Source organism: Erpetoichthys calabaricus, chromosome 15 (genome assembly GCF_900747795.2).
Source record: "Erpetoichthys calabaricus chromosome 15, fErpCal1.3, whole genome shotgun sequence".
NCBI classification, from domain to species: domain Eukaryota; kingdom Metazoa; phylum Chordata; class Cladistia; order Polypteriformes; family Polypteridae; genus Erpetoichthys; species Erpetoichthys calabaricus.
Genome location: NC_041408.2, coordinates 3,333,831 through 3,358,577, shown reverse-complemented (window position 1 = coordinate 3,358,577; position 24,747 = coordinate 3,333,831). Strand labels below are relative to the sequence as shown.

Below are 24,747 nucleotides of genomic sequence, written 5' to 3'. Positions count from 1 at the left end.
TCTATCTATCTCTCTATCTATCTATCTATCTATCTAGTTCATAGACATAAAGGGACCGAAATGAGAGAGAGAAGACCGAATATAATAGACATGAAAGGTGCTATATAGTTGGCACAATAACAGATACATGCACAGGTAATTGTGAAAGGCACTACTTAGATAGACAGAAATGAAAGACACTATATAGTTGAAAAATAGATATAAAGGGATTGATATGAGTGAGAGATAAGGCCAAATATAATAAATGAGAAAGGTATTATATAAGAGGAATATAGAAGTGAAAGATACAATATAGTCGATAAATAGGCGTGTAAGGCACGATTAATGAGACAGACAGACATATATGAAAGGCACTACATAAAAGTCTGATATGTAGATAGACAGAAATGAAAGACACTATATAGTTGATAGATAGATGGGAAAGTCACGATGTAGATATATAGAGAGAAATTAAGGGCGCTATGTAAAAAAAAAAGACAAAGATGTGAAAGGCACTACATAACAGAGGTTAATATAGTACACATGTAAAATGTATGCACCGCAACAAGTCCTTGCCAGCGCATAGTGATGCAGAAGGGCATAAATAGGATAAAATATAATAAAATGTATGTGGTATGATAAAAACTGATCGATAAAATTGGCCAATGTCGAATCATGAATCTTTTTCATTTTTATGTAGAAGGGTCACTGGGTACCTGCTGGTATTTTGTTATATGGACCTGGTAAACAACACCATCACCCACACAGTCGTAGCGGGTGGCGCAGTGGGTAGCGCTGCCACTTTGGGTGCAAATGCTGTGGTTGTGCGTGCGGGCCACATGTTCTCCCCTTCTCTGCGCGCCTCCGCCAACCCCAAAAATCTGCTGGATAAATTAACAGGCGATGTCGAGTTGTCCCCCTGGTCGCAGTGCGTGGACTCGTCACCAGTGCCGGCGGGATAGGGTGCGGTCCTCATCGATGCCGGATTGGATGAATGAAGGGTGTTGTATTATGCTAATTTATTATTATTATTATTATTTATAGCACATTTCTAATGTGTCTAGAGCGCAGTGTACGCTCATATGCACTGCTAGTTTGGTGTTTGAAAAATTTTTTGTTTTATAAATGTATTTTTTATTTTTTAATCTCTCCGAGTTCAGGAGAAATAAGCAAATATTATAAAAGAAAAAAGACGGTTTTTTTTCTTAGGAGGTCCTGCAAATCAAGCAGGTTCTGAAGGTTCCTCGCTCCTTCAATGACGTGTGAAATACCTATGAAAGCTCACGTCCTCAGCCAGCCCACAAAAACCCCATTGAGAAGAGAGCAAACAGCGAATTGTAGCGGCGTTATAAAGCCGAGATGACGAGGACTGGAGACCTCAGTGGTCATCGGGTCAGACCTCCGCGCTCCTCAGCGGGGGCACTCCAGGAGCACGTCAAGCCAGCCTGCCTGCTCTCCTCGGCTCTGCTCCTATTAATGATGGCAGGGGCAGCGGGGCATCCTCAGTGCCTGGACTTCCGACCGCCCTTTAAACCCCCGTACCATTTGGAGTTCTGCACCGAGTATGAAAAGTTTGGCTGCTGTGATCAGACGCAAGACAACGGAATCGCCGAGAGCTACTGGAATATCATGGACGTCATCGGTCTGGAGGGGCACGATCTGTGCGGGGACTTCGTCAAGGACATCCTGTGCCAGGTGAGAGTGCGGCTTTGGCCAGCCGGGTCCATTGTGTGTGTGTGTGTGCGTTTGTGCGTCTGCACCGTTCTGTCCCGAACGCTCAAGGCGTTTGTGCTCCCCGTCGCACGTCGTCCAAACCAGACAATGACATTTAATGTTAGAGCACAGATTCGGAATGTTTGTTTGTTTGTTCTTAAGGTCACGTGAATGAGATTACACGGCATGCAGTTAACGTGTCAGGAAGACCCTTTAGAATGAAATCAACAGAGCAGTCCGAAAACTCTCAACAATAACCCACCACGAAACGAAGGCTTTAAGGAGAAGTGCGACGATGATGCGTAATTCATACGTTCTTGTGCTTTAGCAGCAGGGGGATTGACAGAAAATTTATAGGCGTTTAATTTCATTGATATCTTCAAGCGCTGATTTGAAAAAATGTATATTTTATTTAAATGATAGTATTTAACACTAGACACGATTCATAAATGTGATATTATATATATATATATATATATATATATATATATATATATATATATATATATATATATATATATATATATATGGATTGGCTCCGGCAGACCCCCTTGACCCTGTAGTTAGGACATAGCGGGTTGGATAATAGATGGATGGATAATCCATACACTATATAACCATTACATGTACACTGTACATATATATATGCACTATATTCACATGTCTATACACTATATAAACACTATATGTATACATTACATTCTACAAATATATGCAGTATATATATTCACTACATGTACACTATACATATAAATGCACTGTATATTTAATATATATATATATATATATATATATATATATATATATATATATATATATATATATATATACATATACACACACAATCTATGGTGGGCTGGCACCCTGCCCGGGTTTGTTTCCTGCCTTGCGCCCTGTGTTGGCTGGGATTGGCTCCAGCAGACCCCCGTGACCCTGTAGTTAGGATATAGCGGGTTGGATAATGGATGCATGGATGGATATACACAATACAGTATGTACATATATCCATATCTATACACTATATGTACATTATACAAATGTATGCAGTATAAACACATATACAGTATATCTACACACTACATGTACACTATACATATATATGCACTATATATATACATATGTATACTATGATGTATGCATATATGAACATATATACATGTGTTACACTTTACTTCTTACACATTTTATGTTGCAGTCTTGTGCTAAAATCTTTTCAATTCATTTTTTCCCTCATCAAGTGACACCCAGCATCCCAGATAAATAAAGTGATAATCATAAAGTGATAAGAAGCATTTAGACATTTTAGCAGATTTATTCAAATTATAAAGCCTTGACACACGTGTTCAGACCCTCTAATCATATGTATGTATATACAGTATGTATATACAGTATGTATATGTATACACATATTAATCCCAATACGCTACACTGCACTATAGCAGAAGAAACATAATAACAAGGACAAATAATAGCCAATCAATCAAACGAGATGAAATAAAATAAATAAATAAATAAAAGTAACAAATAAATAAATGAATACATGGATGGATGGACTGATAAATAAATAAATAAATAAACAAACGATTATTGTTCAGGTATGTCAAAATGGTATTTTAAAATAAACTTAAGGAATGTTCTGGGATGAAACACTGAAATGCCTGATAACAGTGGGCATTAAAGACCCCCAGAGACACTTCTGAGCACACTGTGTTTGAATGAGCCTGTGGATAAAAGTGTTCCAAGAGAGATGGTGCCTCCTGGAGGGGACGGAAGGGACTTTTCATGATGGCGTCTAATTTTGCCACCATCCTGTTTTCTACAACAGCTTCCAGTGTGTTTATGGTTGTTGGCCCTGTGATGGCGCAGGCTCTCCTGATAAGTTTGTTAAGGCCTTGTATGTCTTTTGAACTCCAGTTGTGCTTCCCCAGGAGACCACAAATATAGACCACCACACTGGCTACTATGGACTGGCAGAACATTTCCAGCAGCCTGCTGCCCACATTAAAAGCCCAGAGTCTCCTTAGCAAGTCCCAGTCTGCTCAGGCCCTGTTTGTCCAGCGTCACTGTTTTGTCAGACCAGTCCAGTTTTGTTGTTTTTATGGACCCCCAGGTACCTGCAGTTCTGCACCACTTCCACATCCCCATACACGGATGGTGTCAGGTCCACCACCAGCTCTTCTCTATTGCTGATGTTGAGCTGCAGGTTGTTGTCCTGCACCACAAGACAAAGGCCTCCACATCCTTCCTGTACTCAAACTCGTCCCCATCATTAATGCCACCTGTGATGATGTCTGAAGATGTCTGTAGATGGTAAGTGTGGGTTTTGTTCTGGAAGTGTGTTGTTTAGAGGGTGAACAGGAAGGGAGGCAGGACAGTTCCCTGCAAGTTAAAGAAACGCCAAATGAGAGCCCTACTAAGGAAACTGTCCAAACAATGTGTCATCAGAGACGTACGCTTAAAGAGCAGCCCTGGGGCTCTAATTATGGTGCCTCTCAGAGTCGCCCCGACTTTAAATGAGTGTTGCTCTTTAAAGTCTGCAAGCCTCAGATCAAAGAATATCTGCTCATCTTCAGCTCATCTTAAACTGAATCATCGACATGACAGCAACACCTGGAGATCTTTATAATTAGCCATCCCAAGGGCTTCTTGTGGTAAAGACCCTGCAATTTGTGACAGCGTTACTGATGGACGGTCGCAGTCCGATCACAGGCTGCTGCTGGGCTGAGTGACACGGGCAGTGATAAAGCCTCTGCTCCTTACTGTTTGTAAACCACAAAGAAACAAACTGGTAACCGAAGAACTGCTCGTAATCTGCAGCACACCTGTGGAGCCACGACTTGTGCGGTGGTAGTGCTACCCATGACATGCAGCTCCCAAACGGCCATCGGCTTTAGGAGAAACCCCTTTGCTACTCATTCACTTAGTCATTCAAATTCTTCTTACTGTAAAGGCCTTCTTCATTTTAATCACTTAGTTAAAGTTAAATCCTGCCTGGGGTTTGTTCCTGCCTTGCACCCTGTGCTGCCTGGGATTGGCTCCAGCAGACCCCCGTGACCCTGTGTTAGGATATAGTGGGTTGGACAATGACTATCTATCTATCTATCTATCTATCTATCTATCTATCTATCTATCTATCTATCTATCTATCTATCTATCTGTTTAATCCTGCCAACTATGCTATCTATCTATCTATCTATCTATCTATCTATCTATCTATCTATCTATCTATCTATCTAATCCTGCCAACTACACTATCTATCTATCTATCTATCTATCTATCTATCTATCTATCTATCTATCTATCTATCTATCTATCTATCTATCTATCTATCTATCTATCTATCTATCTATCTATCTATCTATCTATCTATCTATCTATCTAATCCTGCCAACTACACTATCTATCTATCTATCTATCTATCTATCTATCTATCTATCTATCTATCTATCTATCTATCTATCTATCTATCTATCTAATCCTGCCAACTACACTATCTATCTATCTATCTATCTATCTATCTATCTATCTATCTATCTATCTATCTATCTTATCTATCTATCTATCTAATCCTGCCAACTACACTATCTATCTATCTATCTATCTATCTATCTATCTATCTATCTATCTATCTATCTATCTATCTATCTATCTATCTATCTATCTATCTATCACTTATTTAATATGTCATCTTTGCCTGTCATTTCCAAATTTCAATCTTTCTTACTACAAACACCATTGCAAGCCTTTCATTCATTCACTCATTCACTCTCTCTCACTTCTTCATTTTAATCATTTACTTACAGTGCTTGAATTTCCATCCATCTTCCTCTAAAGGTCTTTACATTCCACCCATTTCGCTCACCCTGTACACTTCTCTCAATACTCGTGTGTTTCATTTCTCTATCAGTATTTGACATGCGAGAGTCAAAAACTGGAAAATAGAAACTAAATATTACACAGAAAATACGTAATAATTCAAACCTGTGTAAAACTTGCAAACTCAAAGGTGCCTGCCTGTTTTAACTAAACACACGAAGCAAGCTTAAGAGACAATTATCAGACCTGTGACTGACATCTTAGTAGAATTCCTGAAATTAATAAAATTTTACAAACTGACAACCAATTCAAACAAAACACAGTATTTGAAAATCGAGAAAATGAATGCCAATATTGTCCACTGTATCGTTGAAATACGCGCTGTAGGAGGAGAGCAGGCATCCTGCCGGGTCAGGTGATGATTCATTACTTGGACAGGAGGACAGCGCGATGACGCAAGCGAATTGGCCGGTGGAGGGAGGGAATACATTTGTACCCGGCCAGTATGGTTTAATGGAAGGACTGATAAAAGCAGAGGAGCGGGTGATGTTTCATCCCCCTTTCAATAGCTGTCAGTAGTCCTCGTATGGTAGCCCAGTATGGACACCCGCAGGGGTGTTTGGGAGTTTTCAGTCTGGAAGTACAGCCCTGTCCTATCAATAGAGGACACTGTCGGTAGAGGACTTCCCTAGTTTTTCTGTGCTTCCTTGCAGACACGGGATGACACTGGAAACAATCCCAAATCCGACTTAAAGGGGAGTCTGCTGCCTCACATTGGGGAGTCAGAGTTGGGAGGTGGTGGGCAACACTCAGCGGAGGATGTGAGGAGGAAGAATTGTGTATTTACTGTTTTCTGGAAAGGTGATTGTGGAGAAGTGCTTTGGAGAAATAAATATCTTTTATTTTACTCCAGTAACATGTTGGGTATGACTGTGTCTTGGGTTTGGGGCTCAGTGGCACCCCCTTGTGGTCACAGCACCATATTGATTCCTAAAAGTTCACAGTTAAACAAAGCCGTATTGAGCGGCATAAAGCAGAGGAAGGCTTTACGAGACGGAGCGGGAGGAGAGACTTAAATGAAGCGTAGTGACATCAAAAACTGATAAACGAAAGCACCAGGATGGAAATCAAAAACCTTAGAGCAGTAGTCCCACCCCTGGCAACCTTCAAAGCTACCTGGCAACGGGCGGGGAAAAAACAGTGACCCCCATTACGAAGAAAAATGGCGTTGAAGATGTTTCAAAATAAATATTCATTACTAGACCAGTGGGTGGAGAGAACTAAACAAACGTCTGTGGTGCCAAGTCATCGGAATGAGACATGAGAATGAATAAGAGGTCTGCTTTTGTTTGTCTTTCAGGAGTGCTCCCCCTATGCGGCCCACCTGTTTGATGCCGAAGACCCTTACACTCCACTGAGAAATCTCCCAGGTCTGTGCTTCAACTACTGCTCAGAGTTCCACGTCAAATGCCGCTCAGTTGTGTCCCTCTTGACGGATGACCAGCTCATTCAGGAGTCCTGTGAGAAGAGCAGGCTGGAGTTCTGCCGCCGTTTAGATCTGCCCGATCAGGACTACTGCTTCCCCAACGTTCTTGCGAACAGGGACTTGACGCGTAACCTGGGCTCGGTGGTGGAGGACTCCAAGGGCTGCATTCGACTCTGCCTGGAGGAAGTGGCCAACGGCCTGAGGAACCCGGTGCTGATGCTGCACGCTGCTGATGACACCCATCGCATGTTTGTGGCGGAGCAGCTCGGCTTTGTTTGGGTGTATCTGCCCGACGGTAGTCGCTTGGAGGAGCCGTTTCTGGATCTGAGTGGGATAGTGTACACCACACAGTGGATAGGAGATGAGCGGGGATTTCTTGGACTTGCCTTCCACCCCAAGTACAAACACAATGGCAAATTCTACATCTATTACTCCATCTTGGTAAACGAGAACACGGAAATGATCAGAATCAGTGAGATGAAGGTGTCACCCTTTGACATGAACAAAGCGGATCCCGAATCTGAAAGGTACGTGCGCTGCTTGACGTGTGGAGGGAGAGTTTTAGATGGAATAGAAGTTGAAAACTGTGGAGGTGGAAGTGCTAGGCAGTAAATGGTGGTGGTCTCGCCAGGTGGGGGGCAGACGTGATTGTCAAAGGTGAAAACGCAGCTGGGGGGGCCACCTGTTCAAATGTGTGTAGTGAAGAATCCTGCGCAGCAAAAGGCTCCACCCACAGGGCTGTACCCCCTCCCCCACCCAATTCCTCCAGTCCGTGCATTTTAAACTATCGTTGGGCTTTCAGGGAGAGCGCAAATAACCGAGAACTAAAGACTCAATGCTGAGAGGAAATTAAAAATGAATGTGCGCGGAGTAATGAGTGCGGTGACCGTGGAGAGACACAGACACACAGACAGGTAGACCACCGCAGAGCCACACGTTCGAGAAGTGCCTCCATTGGCTAAAATACCGTTCTGCCATTTGAACTATCACTTCACTATTTGACATAACAGCAACAAAATGAGTTTGGAGGAGCGTTGAGGTTTGTGGATAAGTGACGTGGTGAAACGCTGCAGTGATTTTGTGTTTGCATTTTAGCGAGTCATGTTTCATTTCTTCAGTAATTCGTTTAGATGTGCAGGCAGAAGGTGGACGTTGTGTAGCCCCCTCTGTGCATCTGCTGGTGTTGTTTGGCAGATTTGTTGATTTGGGTGTTTTGAGCACTGAAATCTGCGTCTCCTGTGGCTCTTCGTTATCCGCTCTCTTAATGGCGGTCCTCTTGACGGAGTGTGAGACGCCGTTTACTTCAAATGCATATTTTGTAGTTGTTATTGTTTTGAATATCGCTGACAACTCTTTCACGCTTACATCGACTCCTACACCATCATCATAATTTAGAAGCACACACAGCACCTGTGACAACGCATCGCTCACGTTTACCAATCATCCACTGATCCCGTCAAATGCCGATGTGTAATCTAATGCTACAGAAATGTTTTTTCCCTTGCGTCAGGTTACGTTTGTTTTTAAAATGTGTCATATGTCTCTCTCTCGGGTCTTTTTAGATAGATAGATAGATAGATAGATAGCATAGTTGGCAGGATTAGATAGATAGATAGATAGATAGATAGATAGCATAGTTGGCAGGATTAGATAGATAGATAGATAGATAGATAGATACTTTATTAGGAGATCTTTCATAGCGCTGTCTGCTGGACTAGATTGCCGCTCTCAGATCACCGGCCCAGCTTCGAGCTCCGCCTTCATGCCTTCATTGGTTTAGAAATGTGACGGTCAGTGAGCCGTCTAATTGTTCCCACCCACTTTTAAGCACAGTTCACTCCTGGTTATCTCTGGACATTTCTCTCTTCTTTTGACTTTGATTTTTTGTCTCACGTCTTGGCACTGTCACTCACACTGACAGTCTCTTTGTTTTACGTTATTCTCCTGGATCCTGCCCCAAGTGGAGGAGTTCAAGTATCTCGGGGTCTTGTTCACGAGTGAGGGAAGAATGGAGCGTGAGATCGACAGGCGGATCGGTGCGGCATCCGCAGTAATGCGGGCATTGCATCGGTCTGTCGTGGTGAAAAAGGAGCTGAGCCGCAAGGCGAAGCTCTCAATTTACCAGTCGATCTATGTTCCTACCCTCACCTATGGTCATGAGCTATGGGTAGTGACCGAAAGAACGAGATCGCGAATACAAGGCGGCTGAAATGAGTTTCCTCCACAGGGTGTCTGGGCTTTCCCTTAAAGATAGGGTGAGAAGCTCAGTCATCCGGGAGGGGCTCAGAGTAGAGCCGCTGCTCCTCCGCATCGAGAGGAGTCAGATGAGGTGGCTCGGGCATCTGATCAGGATGCCTCCTGGACGCCTCCCTGGTGAGGTGTTCCGGGCACGTCCAACCGGGAGGAGGCCCCGGGGGAAGACCCAGGACACGCTGGAGGGACTATGTCTCTCGACTGGCCTGGAAACGCCTTGGGATTCTCCCGGAAGAGCTAGAAGAAGTGGCCGGGGAGAGGGAAGTCTGGGCATCTCTGCTCAAGCTGCTGCCCCCGCGACCCGACCTCGGATAAGCGGGAGACAATGGATGGATGGATGGATGGATGGATGGAGCCTGTGCAGGTGAAGTGACCGGTAGTAGTACACAGCAAAACTGTCAAGACAATCAAAAATCTTAGGACAAATCCAAATTCCAAATGGAGCCAAACAAATATTCCAGAAGAGTCAACCGCAGCTTTAGAGTTAGGGGGCCCCCACCCCCTTAGCCTCAAAATATAAAAGATAAGAAACATAAGATACAGAGTAAGTTTCAACTGAATGGAAGAACAGAAATACATACTGTAACCAGTAAGGGGCACCACTGAGCCCCCAAAGCCCAGCTCCAATAATGTCCAACACAGTTACAGATTCAAATAATGGATTTTCTTAGTCCAACAAGCACTAAATACCATAAAGGAAAGTGAAACGCAGCGAATACTCACACCAATAAAGAAACGGCTTCCTCTCATTCTGCCCCTAGTTGAGTGTCGTCTGCTGCCTCCTGACTCCCTGACTCCTTTTATCCCAGACCCGGAACAGCTTCTGGCAAACTGGCATGACTTGTGGGGAGTACTTCCGGGTTATTTGACAGCCAGGTTCGTCCTACCCATGACAGCACCCCCTTGTGGCACCCAGGGACTTGACAGGGCTGAACTTTCAGACTCCTGTTCTCATGAACCCCTGTAAGTGCCCACACCTCCAGTGGCCCACCTAATGAATTGAGGGAGGGGGGGGGAGCCCTCACTGGCCTCCAACTTCTGCTTGTCCATCCCCTGGCACCTTCCATTTAGTCCCGAGGTCTTGCTGTTGTCCAACCAGGACGCTCATCTGTCTTCTGTGGCACTCATAATACATAAACATAAATACACTGAATAATTCTTAAAGGAGAATGAACTACCAAAAGGAGAAAGACAAAAAATTTTTTTAAAAATCATAAAGGAAAATACAAAGAATAGTAAAGAGATAAAAAATAAGTGACCCCACAGCACAGACACCTGTGTCACATGACTGGCAATAGGCATAGCAACGGCAAACATGCAAACACAGACGTAAAATGGCAGCGCCCATAACAAAACAAACCACCAGAATAATGTTAAAAAAAGCAAAAAAAAAATCTCACGGAGGACTGTGAAACAGAGAAGCACATGCCGGGTCCATTTTGGTTGTTATGGGAAAGTCTTCCACTTGTTCTTCTTAACCTGATTGGTTAGAACATTAGAACATTTGAACACTCTGGACGAGAGCAGGCCGTTCAGCCCAATAAAGCTCGCCAGTCCTGTCCACTTATTTTTTCCAAAAAAACATCAAGTCGAGTTTTGAAAGTCCCTCAAGTCTTACTGTCTACCACACTACTTGGTTGCTTATTCCAAGTGTCTATCGTTCTTTGTGTAAAGAAAAACTTCCTAATGTTTGTGTGACATTTACCCTTCACAAGTTTCCCACTGTGTCCCCGTGTTCTTGATGAGCTCATTTTAAAGTCACCGTCTCGACCCACTGGAGTAATTCCCTTCATAATTTTAAACACTTCAGTCAGGTCTCCTCTTCATCTTCTTTTTCTTAAACTGTAAAGGCTCAGCTCTTTTAATCTTTTAATCATAACTCATCCCCTGTAGCCCTGAATCAGCCTAGTCGCTCTTCTGTGGACCTTTTCTAGCACTGCTATGTCTGGTGGGCCCAAAACATCACCAAGGACTCCAGATGAGGCCTCACCAGCGCGTTATAAAGCTTGAGCAGAACCTCCTGTGACTTGTACTCCACACATCAAGGCGCTATATAACCTGACATTCTGTTAGCCTCCTTAATGGCTTCTGAACACTGTCTGGAAGTCGATAGCTTAGAGTCCACTATCACTCCTAACTCCTTCTCATAAGGTGTACTCTCGACTTTCCAACCTCCCATTGTGTATTCAAACCTACCATTTTTACTTCCTATGTGTAATTCTTTACATTTACTGACATTACATTTCATCGTCCACAAATCTGCCCAAGCCTGTCTGCTGTCCAAGTCCTTCTGTGATGATATAACGGATTCCAAATTATCTGCTAATCCACCTATCTTGGTATCATCTGCAAACTTAACCAGCTTGTTATTTATATTCTGATCTAAGCCATTTATAGATATTAAAAATAGCAGCGGCCCCAGCACTGCCCCCTGCTGGTCACCGCTCTTAACATCGGCCAGTTTTAATGAAGTTCCTCACACCATCACCCTCTGCTTCCTGTGTCTGAGCCAATTCTGCACCCATCTAAAAACATCACCCTGAACTGCCACTTCTTTTAATTTGATGCCCAACCTCTCATCTTATCAAATATTTTCTGGTTGATGAACTTCAGAACTCAAATGCATGAATCTAAATGTTTGTCCTTTCATGCATCCACTGATTGACAGGGTGATTCTGGAGATTGAACAACCAGCTGCCAATCACAATGGAGGACAAATCCTGTTTGGCGTAGATGGCTACATGTACATCTTCACTGGAGACGGCGGGAAATCTGGTGATCCCTTTGGAAAGTTTGGAAATGCTCAGAACAAGTAAGTCCTCGTCTAACACGGACTGCAAAGTTCGTTTTGCACGTGCCTGTACCACTTGATACCCCAGAATGACCAAGCGAGAACAGGATTTTAGAAATGTTTACAAATTTATTAAACATAAAAAAAATGGAAACATCACCTTGACGCAAGCATCCAGACCCTTTGCTTTGACGTATTTTGCATCCCATTCTAGCGACCACCACTGAGATGTTTCCACACCTCGTTTTTTACTTTTTATTACCAGAAGCACACTACTTGGAAAAGTGCTGAGGATCGACGTAGATGGGACCAGCTTGGATGGCAAACTGTACCGAATTCCAGACAGCAACCCCTTTGTCCATGAAAGAGATGCCAGGCCAGAGGTGTACGCCTATGGCGTGAGGAACATGTGGAGATGCTCCGTAGACCGAGGCGACCCCGTCACTCGCAAAGGGAGAGGCCGGATTTTTTGTGGCGACGTGGGCCAGAACCGATTTGAAGAGGTGGACATCATTGAGAAAGGAGGAAATTACGGCTGGAGAGCAAAAGAAGGATTTGAATGCTTTGATGTTAAACTGTGCCAGAACTCCTCTTTAGGTAAGCCGGGACCCCCACACCGAATTTTGGACTTTGAACGTCTCTCATTCTATTCGAGCTGACGGAGTAAAGTGAGAGTCAGTTGAATTTGTTTGTTGGACGTTTTCCGCAGACCATTTATATATTTTCCACATTTATGACATGTAGATTAAGGTGACTGGTGAATGAGCCCAGGATGAGTGAGTGTGGATGTGTGAAGAAGTAGATAGAGAGACGTCCCACTCAGGGATGGTCCTTGCCATGTGCCCAGTACTTTTGAGACGGGCTTCAGCTTAAACCAGGTGAGGTGTTCCCACAGTTCCTGGTGGTTCTTTCGGATGGGCTAAGGAGTCGGTGAGTGTTATTTTAATGCCACTGCTTATGCTTCTTGTGTTTTCTGGAATTGTGGACCTTCTGCTCCCTGTTTTGACCCTTTGACCTTGGATTTCTGTATTAAGAGTTTGTTCACCTTGGGTTGATTTTACTGGCAACTTATTTTTGTGTTCCATGGAACTTCATGTTATTTCAGAGCAATTTCATTATCTTTGTGGCCGGGGTTTTTTGATGGGATTTCCCCCTCTAGTGAGCATTTTTGGTACTGTTTGGGACTCGTGTGCTTCGGGACTCTTGATGTCTTACACTTGGACTTGTTGTATTATTATATGTTAGACTTGTATTTTGTCTGTCATGATTTAGACTGTAAACTGATGATCCATAGCCCGTTTCTTTAAGAGAAGCCATTTGCGTACTGTTTGTCATCTCTAGGGGCGGGCTCTCCCGGGTCGTGACCTTGACTTGATGAACAACCGGCATCAACGGTCAGGATTTTGCTAGGCACCTTTCCCAATCTGCAGATAAAACTCCTTGCTTTTATTTTGATATATCGTGTGCTTTCTTTTCTTGTATTGCCTGGTTACGACTTATTGTCCATTATTTGACTTTGCCTCTCGTCACTACGGTTTATTTTTATTGTCTTTTGTTTTGGCCATTTGCCGCTTCTCCCGGTTTACACTCCTGGTTTTCTGCTCTTCTGTTTTCCCCCTGAGTGAGGACATTATCATAACGGGCTCTAAGCCGCCACTGTTCTTCTTTTTAATTGCAGGTGACATTCTTCCAATTTTTGCCTACAGCCACTTAACAGGCAAATCAGTGACCGGCGGCTACGTGTATCGTGGCTGCGAAAACCCAAATCTAAATGGCTACTACATTTTTGGAGACTTCATGAATGGGTAGGTATATATTTGGAGATATTTGCCTTTGTTTTTCTAAATCCTTATTACTTACTGCACTGCATCCTGAAGATCTTTGTATACTCGGTTATAATCAGTAGGGGTCACTCTTGTGGTGCCATTCTGATACCCCAAATGCCACTAAGTGTCATAATAGGGTCTCTCATGGATTCCAAAACATGTCGAGGGCAGAATTTGCACAAACGTTCGAAAGTTCTTCATCACACAGAGAGCCACCTACACATGTAAGAAACGACCAAATAGCGTGGCAGACAAAAGGCCTTCAGGGGTCTTCAAAACCTGACGTGATGTTATTTTGGATGAAGGGAGTAGGTGGGATTGGCGAGCTTTGTTATGGGTTGAATGATCTCCTCTCGTCACAATTGTTCAGATGACGATAAGACATAATGAAGGAGTTTGTGGATGGTCTGGCGGACAGTACCCTCCTCAGTCGGGTGGCTGAACTAATGGGTGAGCTGCCTGCCCTGACCATATCTCCCCCCCCACCCCACCACCCAGTATGCATCACATTGGTTTGTAATCCCCAGGGCATTGTGTGGGGAGTTATCATTGGAGAAGGTGGGGAAACTCTTGATATGGATGGCTGCTCAGCTCTTATCCATCTGATCTGGACGTTCTCCTGCAGTACATGTATGACATTCTGGAACTACTCCTAGGTCCAGCTTTAAAGGAAGCTCCTCCTCTTCCTCAGTCTGGTGGGCTTTGAATTGGAAGTGTGGTAGGATCGATGGCTCAGCTAGACTACACTGGTGGTGGTGGTCCCAAGTTTATCTTCATTTGCTTGCTTTGTTTGCTGATTTTGACCTGAACCTTAGTCATGCTTGTTGTGTGTGGGGTCAGGGGTGCAAAAAGCCCCCAATAACTTCATGACAGATTGGAAGAAAAATGTGGAAGGTGTTATAGAATATTGATAGATAAATGGGAAAGGATAATAATAAATGATAAAAATTAAGAACGTAAAGATTGAGATGCTGTATGTGTGGAGACGACTGGTTATAAAGAGGCAGAGAAGCAGACGGTTACGGTTCAACATCAACTAACAGCAAGCCTGAAAAATATCTTCAAGCTGCTAATAAAGCCTAAAATCTGAGATCTTATTTTTCATCTAGTCGACTTATGGCATTGCAGGAAGATAAGCAGAATCAAGTTTGGAAAGAAAGGCAAATCTGCATGGGTGAGACAGCGACCTGCGCGTTCCCCAGGATGATCAATCATCACCACAAATTTATCATCTCCTTTGCAGAAGATGAAGCAGGTGAGGTTTGACATTTTCATTTTCTCTATAATAAATAAAAACGTAAAGCTGGTGGGAAAGCAAATCAAAGGAGATCCTTTCCTGTAAATCACACATTATTACTTTTGGATGTGCTTTCGGTACCTACCGTTTGAAAAAGCCAATAAGAGGGAATGACAGCATCATTTGGGACTGCGGTCCAATTTTAGGAAAAGGATTGATGGGACAACATCCTTGAGAATGTGTAAATCTGAAATGGGAAAGTTGAGACGGCATCTCCAAAAAATGAAGGGAGACCAGGAGATGGCATGTCAGGCACGTCACGCCGGACAGGCAAAGGAAGAAGATAACCGTGAAACGAAACACGAGGGCAGAGTCAGGGGCAGAAGGACGTCAAAACCGAATCAAAGCCAAGCTCTGGGCCTACTTGGAGATGAACTAACTACGCTCCGAGGTTTTATTTGAAGGATTTTATCAACCGAGGGATGATGCTGTGTTGCAGAAGCTTTGTGTTTATAGCGGAACTTCCACATGCGTCATGTAGTGCTCAAGATCATGTGACACGAGCTTTGTGACGCATACATAAAAGACGGTAACAACCAAAATGACAAACTAAACTTCGTCCAAGTAATAAAAATAGCTTAAAAGATCACAAATGGAGTTTTCCTTAACAAAAAACTAGCATTCACCTCAATTAGTGACATTAATTTATGACTCAGAGTACGAAAAAAAAAATTAATTTGTGCAAAATCAGGCCCTGTTGCCCAAACTGAATCTTCGGTGTCTGTGGACAGTTTTTAATATAAAATACCAATCCCAATTATTTTCTTAACACACAAAGGAATCCACATTCAAAATATCAGTGCAAAAATGTCCTAACCATAACTCACAGCCTCACTTAAGTTAATTAGGAGAGAAGACGTGTGCTACGTTCCTGCCACACAAAAAAATATCAAAAAGAAAAGCAACATGCAAACACAAGAGCAGACCAGGCAGGTATACAGCCTGCACAGACCTAAAGGTGGGGAGAAGTTTTAAAATATCCTGATATGGAGGAGAGGAAAACCTTAAAACCTCTGGTCCTAATATGAACAAACACAAAGTTCCTTTATATTAAAGAATGTATTTAAGAAAAGTCAAGAGAAAGATAGATAGATAGGAAAGACACTATATAATGATAGATAGATAGAGTAGCTGGCAAGATTAGATAGATAGATAGATAGATAGATAGATAGATAGATAGATAGATAGATAGATAGATAGATAGATAGATAGATAGATAGAGTAGTTGGTAAGATTAGATAGATAGATAGATAGATAGAGTAGTTGGCAAGATTAGACAGATAGATATTTTAGCATAGTTGGCAGGATTAGATAGATAGATAGAGTAGTTCGCAAGATTAGATAGATAGATATTTTAGCATAGTCGGCAGGAATAGATAGATAGAGTAGTTGGCAAGATTAGATAGATAGATAGATAGATAGATATTTTAGCATAGTTGGCAGGATTAGATAGATGGATATTTTATCATAGTTGTCAGGATTAGTTAGGTATTTTAGCATAGTAGGCAGGATTAGATAGATAGATAGAGTAGTTGGCAAGATTAAATAGATAGATAGATAGATATTTTATCATAGTCGGCAGGATTAGATAGATATTTTAGCGTAGTCGGCAGGATTAGATAGATAGATAGATAGATAGATAGATAGATAGATAGATAGATAGATAGATAGATAGATAGATAGATAGATAGATAGACAGATAGATAGATAGATATTTTATCATAGTCAGCAGGATTAGATAGATATTTTAGCGTAGTCAGCAGGATTAGATAGAAAGATAGATAGAGTAGTTGGCAAGATTAGATAGATAGGTAGATAGATATTTTAGCATAGTCGGCAGTAATAGTTAGATAGATGTATATTTTATTATAGTCGGCAGGATTAGATAGATATTTTAGCGTAGTCGACAGGACTAGATAGATTGATAGATAGATATTTTAGCATAGTCGGCAGGAATAGATAGATAGATGGATATTTTATCATAGTCGGCAGGATTAGATAGATAGATAGAGTAGTTGGCAAGATTAGATACATAGATAGATAGATATTTTAGCATAGTCGGCAGGAATAGATTGAGAGATAGATATTTTAGTGTAGTTGGCAGGATTAGATAGATAGATAGATAGATAGATAGATAGATAGATAGATAGATAGATAGATAGATAGATAGATAGATAGATAGATAGATAGGCCTGGAGAAATGTGTGTCCCAAGGTGAGAATGGGCTGAGCATCTTCTGATTTTCTTTGAAGAGTGTCTTTGAAGCCCTGTGAAAGAACATGAAGTGAGAGATCAGTGTGGCTGTGATCAAAGGAGGTGAAACAAATAAAAGCATTCATGAATTCCTGTCAACAAAACTATCCCAGAATGATGTCACCCATAAGGAAAGTCAAGAGAAAGATAGATAGATAGAAAAGGCACTATATAATAATTGATAGGTAGATGGATAGATAGATAGATGGGATAGGCTGCTCGCAGTGGTTTTCCAAAAGGATGGGTCTTTAGTAAGTTATGGTTATGCCATTTGGATTTGGCGAAGTGGCTGCCACCTTTCAGAAGGCACCACAGCAGAACATGAATTGAATTTTAACACTGGCAAAAACAGGTGGGAACAACAAATAAGCATTATGTTTTAAATTAAAATGATTTTTAAAAGCCAAAGAACAGTTGTGAAAAAATAAAAATCGTAAGCCCAAAAATGACAGAACACGAGTCAAGTTGAAAAAGACAAATGTGGCTGAGCTCTTACGGCTAATGGCTTTGCATTTGTTTCTGTTTTAGGAGAACTGTACTTCTTGGCAACTTCCTATCCCAGCTCTCATTCTCCATTCGGGACAATTTACAAGTTTATTGACCCTTCAAGGTATGCATTTTACATCAAGGTGGACGTTATAAAGTGAACTTGAAATGTTGCCAGATGTGCGCTGGGGGGACAATTAGGAGAAGCCACCATTTTTTGAGCTGCATTTCCTGCATGATGTCACTCGTGAGTTGTGTGTCCGTGTCTTTGCATCTGAATAATTGCCTAATGGACCTGAAGTGGGCTGCTGTCCCATTCCATGTTGATTTCTGTTTGGTACGTTAATTGGAGTTGATGGATATTTAGGGGGTGGCCATACCATGGATGTTCATTCACGCCTTTTTTTATTCTCCCTTTTCGCTTTCCTGCATCTTAATTATCTGATGATTATCCAGCTAAGAATGCCATTTTCTCCTCATTGTTCTCTCTTTTTTTTTTTTGAAGGAGGGCACCACCTGGCAAATGCAAACATAAGCCGCTTCCTGTGAAAGTGAAGGGCAAACGAGTTCCATTTGTACCTCAAGCATGTAAGTCATCAGAGCTGAGTTGTGTGCTCCCATTTCCTTCTGGTTTTTAACTCTTTCGCCTGTCAAAGGGTCCTCTGCATGAATGGCTTTGCTGTTTGCTGTTTGCTGTTTTACTTTCATCCCTTCTTTTGTTTTTTAAATTGTACGTGAAAAAATGAGTGTCAACAGACTGGAAATGTTCGGGGCAGCCACCCATATATTGTCCCTGGCTGCAAAAGGTTTAAAGAAAACAAGAGCTTGTTCTTTGGTTGAGTTCCCAGATTGAACTGAACTGGTTTGGAACGATGGAGGTGTTATATGCCGTGAACCGGAAGTGATGTCATGTGACCGGAACAGGAAGTGACATCCGTCTGGGCGCCAGAACCGGAAGTGACGTTAAATCAGGCAGGTTTTCTTGTATTTGGTCTGCAGAGATAACAGAAATAGGTTTAGAGCACCCTGCCACCCCCTGGCCTGGAGGATAATTACCTCCACTTGGTCCACTCAGCTCACTCCTAGTTGCACGTGTGTCACAGCAGTATAATAATAACAATAATTCTTTACATTTATATAGTGCTTTTCTCGCTGCTTAATGCTCCTTACATAGACAGAAGGGAGCCGCTTCAGCCACCACTGATGTGCAGCACCCACCTGGATGATGCAACGGCAGCCATTTTGTGCCAGTAGGCTCACCACATATTAGCTGTTAGGTGGTGAAGGGGTGAGAGAGAGACAATCAGAGACAAAGGATGTTTGGGGGGCCAGAATGATCAGACCATGGTGGGCAATTTAGCCTGGACATCAGGATACACCCTACTTTTTATGAGGGAGACCTGGGAATCTTTGAGGACCACAGAAAGTCAGAACCTCACTTTTATGTCTCATCCCGGTGTCCTCACTGCACTGGGGCATTGGGATCTCCATTCAGACCACAGGATTAGCGCCCCCCTGCTGCCCTCACCAACACCTCTTCCAAGCTTTTCCTAGATGGTCTCCGATCCCAATACTGGCCGGGTCTGAACACGCTGAGCTTCAGGTGGGTGACATCTTCTGAAATGCAGGTGGTATGACATGCTTGTCATGAATTGCGTTGTTTAAATTTAATTTTTAGGCGTCTGTGTGCTAAATGGCACGTTCTTGCACTCCTGTTTGAGGTTTTCTTCCCAAGGCGAGGAATCTAATTTTGAGGTCCGTTTATTTTACTTTCTGTGCTGTGAGTTAGTTTGCGCCGTCCTCGCCACCATTTTATTTTTTGTTTTTGCCGTCGTCGGGTCAGTGATCTGCTCTGTTGGGGACGTTTCCTCAAAGGTCTTGACTGCCCGATTACAACGCGATGGGTCAGAAGGTCATCCCCTTGAATTCTTCTTCATTTGATTTTTATGATTTACAGTCTGTGTTCATTTTTGATAGCTTTCCCTGGTGTAATTTTCCTTAAGTTGGAACCCATTTAAAGGGTTTTGAACTCCAAGGAGTGCCACCAGTTTTAGAACGATTCTGTCGGTGGTTGTTATAGCAGTCGACCCCAGAACCATCCACAAATGTACGGTTGGCTTGTCACCGGAAAGACCACATTAAAAAGTGACCCTCATTTCTCTTTAATATCTGAGTTTTGAATAAAAATAGTGTGGATGCGCGAATCTAATTTTGGTTATAAGATTTCCCAATATTTGAATTGCTCTGCTTTTTGAGAACTTTGATCCTGCTTTACATTTTGAACTTGAACTCCACGCCCGTTCTTTGGTAACGACCCAACACAAACTCCTGACTACATTCTCCACTCCTGACCCCTTTCATTAAAAAAGTTCACCGAGTTTGCGGATACAAAATCCCTTTTAATCAAACAAATTTATTCCCAACACTAATTTCTCGATGGTGTTTTTGGTGTTGAACCCTTTGCTTGTTATTTTTTTTTCCCTTCGATTTTTCAGTCTCACCATTTCAAACCCTTCTTGCCTTCTGACTCCATTCTTATATCCTGGCCCTGTTCAAAAATAGTTTTGCTCTTTGTTCCTGATGGGTGTGTTTGTGGAACTCCACCAGAGCTGCCATTTTTTCCATCAGTCCTCTTCATAATTTTTACTTTCTTGTAAACAAAGTATAGAGAAAGTATTGGAATCCTCCAAAAACTTGATGTCCAAATTTTGAAGAATCTCAACATTTTAGCCCTCCATGACTTTCTTATATACGAAGTATAGGAAAGTTTTAGAATTGTCAAAAAATTCGATGTTGAGATTTTGACAGATCTCAACGTTTCAGACGTTCTTGATTTTCTCGTATGTGAAGTATAGGGACAGTATTGGAAACCTCCAAAAAGTTGATGTCCAAATTTTGATGAATCTCAACATTTTAGACTTCCCTGACTTTCTCGTATACGAAGTACAGGGAAAGTATTGGAATCGTCCAAAAATTCAATGTCGAGATTTTGACGAATCTCAGTGTTTTAGACCTCCCTGACTTTCTCGTATGTGAAGTATAGGGAAAGTATTGGAATCCACAAAAAACTTGATATCAAGATCTTGACGAATCTTAACATTTTAGACCTCCCTGACTTTCTCATATATAAGTATTGTTGAAGTATTGTAATCATCCAAAAATTCAATGTCTAAATTTTGATGAATCTCAACGGTTTAGACCTCTCTGACTTTCTCGTATATGAAGGACAGGGAAAGTATTGTAATCGTCCAAAAATTCAATGTCGAGATTTTCACAAATCTCAACATTTTAGACCTCCCTGACTTTCTCATATACAAAGTATAGGAAAGTATTAGAATTGTCAAAAAATTCGATGTCAAGATTTTGACAAATCTCAACATTTCAGACCTTTACCTTTTAATCATACAGCTGCAGAGTCCGATTTATTCAACTTTGCTTTTATAAAAATTGTTCTATATATTATTAATTTGATTAGATTTGTTGTTGATGGTTCTTTAATGTATATAATATAAAAAATATAATAATTGCCTTGTGGTTTACTCTTCAAATATCCATCCTTATATCGTAGTATACAAAAAAGTCTCGGAGAGACCACTCGCGATTTTTATGGACAGAATGTCTGGGCACCATCAAGGGGTAAAGGAGGCCCAGTTCAATGACCTCGGGATTGCATCCCTGCTTCCTGTTGTCTTGATCGGGTATTGAGCTCGGGTACACACTGAGAGGCTTGTGGCCGAGTGTGAAGTGGTCGGGGATGAGGATCAGCAATTCGGAGTCTCAGCTCATGGCTCCCAGTCAGAAAAGGTTGGAGTTCCCCACCTCACCCTCAAGTGGAGGAATTTAAGCATCTCAGGGTTTTGTTCACAAGTGAGGGAAGAAGGGAGTGTGAGATCAACAGGCAGATCGGAGCAGCGTTAGACGTTATGTGCATGTTGGACTGTTTGGTTGCGGTGAAGGCAATGCTTTAAATTTATCAGTCTATGTGCGTTCTCACCCTCACCTATGGTCTCAAGCTTTGGATGGTGACTAAGAGAATTCGATTGTGAAAATATGAACTTTCTTCATGAGGTATTCTGGGCTCGGCTTTATGGTGAGGAGCGCAGACATTCAGGGGGAGTTTAAAGTAGAACCGTTAAAAGGAGCCATTTGAAGGGGTTTGGGGTTTCTGATTAGGATGCGGCTCTTGGACGTCTCCCTGTTGTAGGTGTTTTGGGCAAGTCCAACCAGGAGGAGACCATGGGGTAGACCCAGGATGTGCCAGAGAGACTACAGTATATCTCCTAGTTGGCCTGAGAACACCTCGCTAACCCTCAAGAGGAACTGCAAGTGGTGGCAGGGAAAGGAGATGTCTGGGTATCTTTGCTTAGACTGCTGCCCCTGTGATCCGCACCCTCATAATCGGTACAGAATGGATGCATGGGATGGAACTACAATTAGCTGTTGAACCTCCACAACTCACAGCTAACAACAGAGGACATTTTTATCTCACTTAGGGTGGAATCTCCATCACCCACCACATGCCTGTTTAGACTCAAATCTTAACTCCATGATATTCCACAATGAAATCAGACACCAGGCATTTATGAACATTACATACACATGTAATTACAATGTAATAATCTATTATCACTTTTAGTTTTGAACAGAGCTCTTTGCTACAAATGTATTTAACCCTTTAACCGCCAACTCCCTAAATATTCCCCATGCCAGGAGAAATCTGAACAATTTTCGTTTTTTTACTTTACATTTATTCAAGCAGTATTTACCTGCTGAAATGTTTCAAATAAATGGTCAATCAAAGGACGTAGCTTGAACAAGCAACCACGGTTTGGATCTTTCTTATCTGGTTCAGATAACGGGCAGCAGTCCAGTTGAGATGCTGGGGATACACCCACTCATCGCCATCATCCGATGCGTCGTCATTCACAGTATCATGCAGCGCACGTTGCTGATCATCATTGTCACTAAAATCTTCTTCAGAACTGCTACAATCATGATCAGAATTATTGTCCAAAATCGCCTGCAAAACCTCACTTGAAGTCAGTTTACGTTTCGCCATATTCACAGCTTTCACTTTCAAATCACATCACGTGAGCGGTCAATACAAGCGCAGAGTTGTCGAAATACAACGTAGAAATAATACCCACGCCAAACTGTCAGTTTAACTACGCACCAGGCATTCACATAACCACAGGCAAATGTGCTGGATAAATCTGGCAGTAAGGCGTCAGCAATAACGTTACGATGCCAGATATATCCGGCAGAGGGCGGTTAAGGGGTTAATAAACAAATGTGATGTCTCTGCAATGGGTGAAAAATTTTTCTCCAACTTTCAAAACATTTAATGAAGTCCCAGAATGCACCTAAAAGTTACACCATGTGCACATTTTCACTTTTTTCTTTCCTTCCCAACAGTGACTGTCCTGGAGTCAAATGACAATCTACCTACCAGGTCTGCTCCCAAGAAAATGAAAACCACCACAAGGTCTCCTCATGCAGCCACAACAGGTAGTACTGCAAGGCCGACCACCAGTTGGCCAACTTTGACTAAGACGAAACAGCCGACCCCTTGGACAGTCACGACTACAAAGGAGTCTCCACGTCAGCTAACATCTAAAAGACCTAATGTGAAACACACTACTACTACAGGTCCTCCACATCAAATAACATCTGCCAGATCTAATGTGAAAGTCACTACTGCTAAGGAAACTCCACGTCAGCTATCATCTAAAAGACCTAATATGAAACTCACTACTACTACTACAGAACGTCCACATCAAATAACATCTGCCAGATCGAATGTGAAACTGACTACGACTACAGAACTTCCACGTCAGCTATCATCTAAAAGACCTAATATGAATCTCAATACTACTACCTCAGAACTTCCACGTCAGCTAACATCTGCCAGATCTAATGTGAAATTCACTACTGCTAAGGAAACTCCACGTCAGCTAACATCTAAAACACCTAGTATGAAACTCACTACGACAACAGAACTTCCACGTCAGCTAACATTCGCCGGGCGTAATGTGAAACTCACTATTTCTACAGAACCTCAACGACAGCTAACATCTAAAAGACTTCATGTGAAAACAAAACCAGCGTCTAAGTCGACTAAAGTGAAGTTGGCTGATTTAGGGACAAAGGTGGAATCCAAGTCTAAGGCAGAAATCCAACAGCAAAAGCGTCAGAAAATGGCGTGTGTGACAAATTCCAAAAAGTTGAAAGATAAATGCAAATCTACGACTACTCAAAGGCTGGTGAGCTCCACCGTTAGACCTCAGGGGACTCCAGGCTTCTACCACTTTCCACCAAGTAAAACGGCAGGTAGACCTCAAGGAGCTTCAAAGAAGGAGAAGAATGCAAAGGACAAGATACTCAAAGATGGCGCTGGCTCTGATTCCAAGAAACTGTCAAAGGAGAAAGCAAAACAAAAGGGCCGACCTTCGAAAGACGTGCGCCCCACGTGTGAGAAGAAGAAAGCAAAGTCAGGAGTCTGCCAATGACGGAATTAGATGTTAGCATTTTGTTGTGCTTGAGTCAGGTGGCCAAACTGAGCCAAACGCCAATGTTGAGGCATCTTTATAATTCCAAGCTATAAATATTTTTGTTTAACTTAGAGTTTTAATCTTTTTACTTTTTTATTTTATGTACATTTTCATGTATTTTTAAAGCTTTCATTACATCTATTGTATTTTTTGACACCTCAAAAGTGCAAAAATAAGGGAAAATATGGTGTCTGCAAAAAAGTTTAGGAAATAGGAACCTTTACAAAAAAATATGCCACAAAATACATTCAGAGGATTTAATTGGTCACCCATCTAAACAACTGGACAACAGAAG

General features: G+C 42.1%; 1 protein-coding gene across 1 annotated transcript; it reads left to right on the top strand.

The window, feature by feature from the left end:
- The first annotated feature begins 1,201 nt into the window (after nt 1-1,201).
- hhipl2 (HHIP-like 2) lies at nt 1,202-24,506 on the top strand. Its single transcript, XM_028820972.2, has 9 exons — nt 1,202-1,674; nt 6,870-7,522; nt 11,917-12,060; nt 12,305-12,636; nt 13,718-13,844; nt 14,975-15,120; nt 17,944-18,025; nt 18,407-18,489; nt 23,317-24,506. The coding sequence occupies exons 1-9, from the start codon at nt 1,339-1,341 to the stop codon at nt 24,408-24,410; spliced, it is 2,997 nt and encodes a 998-aa protein (XP_028676805.2). The 5' UTR covers nt 1,202-1,338; the 3' UTR covers nt 24,411-24,506.
- Nucleotides 24,507-24,747: the final 241 nt, after the last annotated feature.

Excerpts from the sequence above, each read along its gene's own strand:
- hhipl2 (XM_028820972.2), top strand. The coding sequence starts at position 1,339 with ATGACGAGGACTGGAGACCTCAGTGGTCATCGGGTCAGACCTCCGCGC. Across the intron at positions 12,637-13,717 it reads GTGCCAGAACTCCTCTTTAG|GTGACATTCTTCCAATTTTT; the intron begins GTAAGCCGGGAC and ends TTTTAATTGCAG. Across the intron at positions 18,026-18,406 it reads AAGTTTATTGACCCTTCAAG|GAGGGCACCACCTGGCAAAT; the intron begins GTATGCATTTTA and ends TTTTTTTTGAAG.